Source organism: Rhododendron vialii, chromosome 6a (genome assembly GCF_030253575.1).
Source record: "Rhododendron vialii isolate Sample 1 chromosome 6a, ASM3025357v1".
NCBI lineage: Eukaryota > Viridiplantae > Streptophyta > Magnoliopsida > Ericales > Ericaceae > Rhododendron > Rhododendron vialii.
The window spans coordinates 30,913,115-30,918,086 of record NC_080562.1 but is presented as its reverse complement, the minus strand read 5'-3'; the positions used below and the strand labels follow the sequence as shown (position 1 = coordinate 30,918,086).

Here is a 4,972-nt window from a genome sequence, read left to right as displayed (position 1 = left end):
CGAGTTAAAAATATGTTAAAGAGTTGTTGATGACAGGATAGTGACTCTATTAGTTTTTTTTTTTTTTTTAATCTTTCTAAGGAAAGCATTACGCACTTGGGGATGCTTAAGTGCTGCTGTGCGTTACTGCTCTATAGCGTGGATTCCACGATAACCGGGGGTAAATTCCATAAAACATAGAACTTCCTTTTCATTGGTTCAGTGAAAGGGGAAGAATCATGGAACATGTCTTGGTTGGGTATGAACAAAAGATAACTCTGCTTTCATGACATAGGAAAATGCATTCTTAATTTTATCCTGTTCCAGCCACCTCCAATTAGTCACCAAAAGGCCGTGTAACAACGATTGACTATGCCATTTCTTACAACAAACACATCAGTTTAGAGAGATGCCTCTTAGAAATGGATACTCTAGTATATTCTTGTCTTGGTACTTTTTTTATGGTACAGCCAGCAAAAGTATTATCTCCACCGGACTTGAGGGGTCATGAAGGATCCAATATGTTTGTTGTTGTCCAATCCCATAATCGTATAACTTTTATTTCTTAGATATATTAAAGAGGTCGACAGGAACATTGATTGTTATGGTCTCCTTTGATAGTCCAAAATCTTTCCTATGTACTTTCTTGGCATTGGGATTCATACTCAAGATCCTAGTCAATTTTACCATACTAAAAGACCAGCAATTACTTGGGCCAGCAATCTAGTCACTGCCAGCCAATTTGAATTTTGACGGAAAAAGACGAGCATGAGTTTCTTTTATATAGATTTGTTGTATGAACGCTAACCTCAGAGAAGTGAGTTGAGAAATGTCGGTACCCAAAAATCCTGGTTTGTTGGAGGAGGGAGAGGAAGAGGAGAGCTATGGAATGGTAGAGTCCATGGACCCTGAACTGTACAGAGCAACTACAGAAGGTGATATTCTTGAATTCATAAAAGCGATGGAACATGGTACACTAGATAGGCACAATCAATCATCAGCCGGCTGTGTCCAACTAGGTCCTCAAAAAAACACAGTTCTGCATATTGCAACAAGCTGTGGGCACTATGAGATCGTTAAGCTTCTTTGCAAGGAGTTGCCATTTTATGTTGCTGAAAAAAACTCTAAAGGTGACACTCCACTCCACATCGCAGCAAGAGTAGGTGACTCATTGCTAGTCACTCTACTAATCAATTGTGATTTGAGAGAAGGTGCTTTGGAATTGGAGAATGAAGAGCGTAATACTGCATTGCATGAGGCTTTAGGGCATCGTCATCAGAAGGTGGCTCGAATTCTCATTGATAGGAACCAAAGCGCATGGTATTCAGTTAATAAGGAAGGGAAGTCCGTGCTGTATCTGGCAGCAGAAGCAGGTTTTGTTGGTCTTGTTAAGCTGCTAATGGAGAATCCTGCTGGGATATACAGTGTCGAAGGGCGGATCAGGAATAAGTCACCAGTTCATGCTGCTATCCTCGGGAAGCACATAGGTAATTACTATATTAAGTGTCCCATCCTTCTCTCTCTCTCTCTCTCTCTGATGCCTTTCGACTTGATTTGGGGGCATGGTTCCACAGAATAATGCCCCTTGAGTTCCTCAGTTTTTGGAGGTACAAGGCAACTGGTATTTCAGTGATAAATATTTTTTAGTGCAGCAACTTTGTGTATGTATTGACAAAAGCTTAAGTTTGTCTCCAGAGCCGGCCCTAACTTTTCGGAGTCCTAGAGCGAAAATTGAAAATGAGGCCCTTTTTGTTGAACTTTATTATAGGTCAAAAAGTAGGAGGGCCCCTAAAATGCAAAAAAAAATAAAAAATAATTGGGGGCCTAAAGTTGCCACAACGCAAGCTTTAGCTCAAAACCGACTCTGTCTGTCTCCAAGCATTTGGGGATTATGTGGGTATTGGTTATTGTCTCTCTCTCTCTTTGTGTGCATGTGTGCATGTGTCCATGTGTGTGAGTGTGTCTAGAATTATTCTCTTTTATTGTTTCCATTTTTCTTATTTCTCTGAAACTTGCAATGTTTTATTAATTCTCTCTGTCCTTGTGAAAAGGATGGTTAATTTTCATTTAGGAAATAAACTGACATACGATAACAAAAAGGAAGAGAAAACTTACTAAAGAAACCATTATTTTCTCATGCTCATCTTTGATCATATTTTGAAATTTATCTTGTAGAAATGGTGGTCCTGTTTGAACCCTGAGTAAGAAGTTTTAAAGCATCAAACACCATTATCCCTTTCCAAAAATGATCACACACGTCACCAATAATGCCGAATGCCAATCATTTTATGCATACTTGACCTGTTGCATTTTGCGATTATTTTCCTATCTGCTAACTGGAAATCTGTCTTTTTTTCCTCTGAAATGGTTTCGAATTTGCATCCTTGACTTCACCTTCATTGGAAACATTTTCACTTTCAGTCCTAAGTCCTAACACCAGCTTTTGTTGAGAATTATATTCAGATGTCCTAAGGATATTGTGGGAAAAGGACCAGTCCTCCTTCAATTTGAGATGTGATGAGGGGAGAAATGCACTTCACTTTTCTGCATCTGTAGGTTTTCTTGACGGTGTCAAGTTCTTGCTAAGCAATTTTTGCGCTGCCACTTACCAAAGGGACCTATGCGGTTTCTTTCCAATTCACACAGCATCGAGCGAAGGCCATGTCGACATAATCCAAGGGATGCTCCAGCACTGCCCTGATTCAAGGGAACTGCTCACTTTACAAGGTCAGAATATCTTTCATGTCGCAGTCAAGAGTGGAAATGACAAAGCAGTTAGTTCTATGCTCAAAATGCCAGAGCTGGAGAAACTCTTAAATGAGAAGGATGATGAAGGAAACACACCTTTACATCTCGCCACCATTTGTGGGCATCCCAGGATAGTTAGCGCTCTAACATGGGATGAGAGGGTTGACCTAGAGCTCAGAAACAAAGACGGGCTAACAGTGCTGGACATTGCTGAGGAATATATGGAAACAATGGCATCATTTCGGAAGGTATGTTCTAGATACAAGTACGCTGAAGATATAACAAATGCCCAGAAAACCTAGAAGAGTTTTGGTCTATACAAAAAGATTTTTCTTTTAAGGCTCCATATTGAAACGGTCCCAAATTTGCATTGATTTGATGTAGTATATAAAATGATGCATGGCGAAAAGGGACCCAATTAAAAGAGAAGGCCTAAAACAGCAGAAACATTTCGATGTCAAAAGGGATAGATTAGATGAGTCGATTTACTACCAATTTGTAAGAAAATTGTTTGCAGAACTTTAGTATGAAGATTTAATAATCGATCTTGCATCTCAGAAAGCTAGAAAGATCACTTCGAATAGGAATTTCTACAAGACTATGATCAAATGTGAAAAGGCCTATCTTGGATTGTTGGCCTTTAGTTCCATTGAGCCAGCTCTGACAGAGGGAGTGTGTCGTGACTGTTATTTGCACTTTTCTGTATTTTGTTTTTGTGCATGTAAGATTTTCCTGTAGAAATTTACACCCTATGTTCTGCAGCGACTGACATGGATGGCCTTGAGAGTTGCTGGTGCTCCACGATCTCCACACACAAATGTTTCCAGACAAACCTCAAGTGCTGGGCAAAATGCCGAATTAGAGAACTACAAGGACAAGGTCAATGTAGTTCTACTGGTGGCAACACTAGTCGTGACTGTAACTTTCACTGCTGGTTTCACTGTCCCTGGTGGCTACAACAATTCTGACCCGGACCAAGGCATGGCAACCATGCTAGCAAAATTGAAGTTTCAGGAATTTGTGATTTGCGACACCATAGCTATGTACAGCTCCATCATAGTCACCATCACTCTCATATGCGCACAGCTTGGTGATCTCAGTTCGATGCATGTTGCCTTGAAATTAGTAGTGCCACTTCTAGCTATTGCGCTAGCCATGATGTCCATAGCTTTCATGGCGGGTCTTTACGTTGTGGTGAGCAAAGGCAGTTGGCTTGGCAATATTATTCTGGTTATGGGCTCCAACGTCGTCATCGTGCTAGCAGCACTCTTCGTGCCCCTCTGCTTCTTGGGTTCATCCAACTACTGCATCTTTCGCCGACTCTCATACTTTCCATTTCGCCTCCTACTATACACCTTTGGAAGCTATACCGAACATGATGAAAGTGAAGATTAATGAAATCCGTTCCCTTATCTTTTGCGTCCTTTTGTTTCAAATCTTTTCTCCACGACACGGTCAGTCTCAAAAAACCGATCGTGTGGTGGAGAAGGAATTTGAGATAGAAGGACGGGGAAGATTTGGAACCTAGCCTTGTGTTATGTGTCTTGTGTGTGTAATCTAGTTGTGGAATAAGTGGATTGGGACCAATGAACTGTTGGTCTGGTGGTATGTGGTTTGTATAATTAGACCACAATTATTGTTAATACATGTGTAAATTAGTAGGAAAAGGAGCATATACAGATGTAATGAGTAATGCCCATATCTAATTAGACCTTTTCTTCTTTTGTTTTTTGTTTTGAAGACTCGTTTGATCTGAAGTATATTTGCATGTGTAATGTGTGTGTAGATTTGAGGTTAGTGGTGGAGAACATGTATACAAACATTTGTCCTCCGTCCCTTTTTTAAAGTCCAGTATTCTATTTTGGGATGTCCCTTAATAAGTATTCATTTTGTAAAGTTAGTGGGTAAAAATTGGTATATTTTTTATTTTGCCCCTAAAAGTAAATTCCATTTTGAAAAGTTAATGAGTAAAAGTGTAATGATGATGTCTCCATAGAAGGTAAGTCGGAAAAGTGTTTGTAAAAGTTAATGTAAAAAGTGTAATGATGATGTTTTCTTAATAAGTTAGAGTTACGAAGCAGGACACTTAAAAATGGACGGAGAGAGTATAATTTTTATATATTTGCTGACTTAAAAAAATTGGTCAGATATTTATGTAATAAATAATATTTATTATATGCATGCACGTAAAGAAAGAACTACTATAAAAAGAGGGCGCTGCTATTCACAGCCCTCTATTTACTCC

General features: G+C 39.4%; 1 protein-coding gene across 1 annotated transcript; it reads left to right on the top strand.

Moving 5' to 3' along the window:
• Positions 1 to 758: 758 nt before the first annotated feature.
• LOC131328982 (protein ACCELERATED CELL DEATH 6-like) lies at positions 759 to 4,467 on the top strand. The gene is made up of 3 exons (XM_058361988.1): positions 759 to 1,466; positions 2,443 to 2,975; positions 3,490 to 4,467. The coding sequence occupies exons 1-3, from the start codon at positions 809 to 811 to the stop codon at positions 4,120 to 4,122; spliced, it is 1,824 nt and encodes a 607-aa protein (XP_058217971.1). The 5' UTR covers positions 759 to 808; the 3' UTR covers positions 4,123 to 4,467.
• Positions 4,468 to 4,972: the final 505 nt, after the last annotated feature.

Bases quoted from the DNA above. Each gene is read 5' to 3' on its own strand.
- LOC131328982 (XM_058361988.1), top strand. From the start codon at position 809: ATGTCGGTACCCAAAAATCCTGGTTTGTTGGAGGAGGGAGAGGAAGAG. The intron at 1,467-2,442 runs GTAATTACTATA...AATTATATTCAG, and splicing joins TATCCTCGGGAAGCACATAG to ATGTCCTAAGGATATTGTGG. The intron at 2,976-3,489 runs GTATGTTCTAGA...TATGTTCTGCAG, and splicing joins CAATGGCATCATTTCGGAAG to CGACTGACATGGATGGCCTT.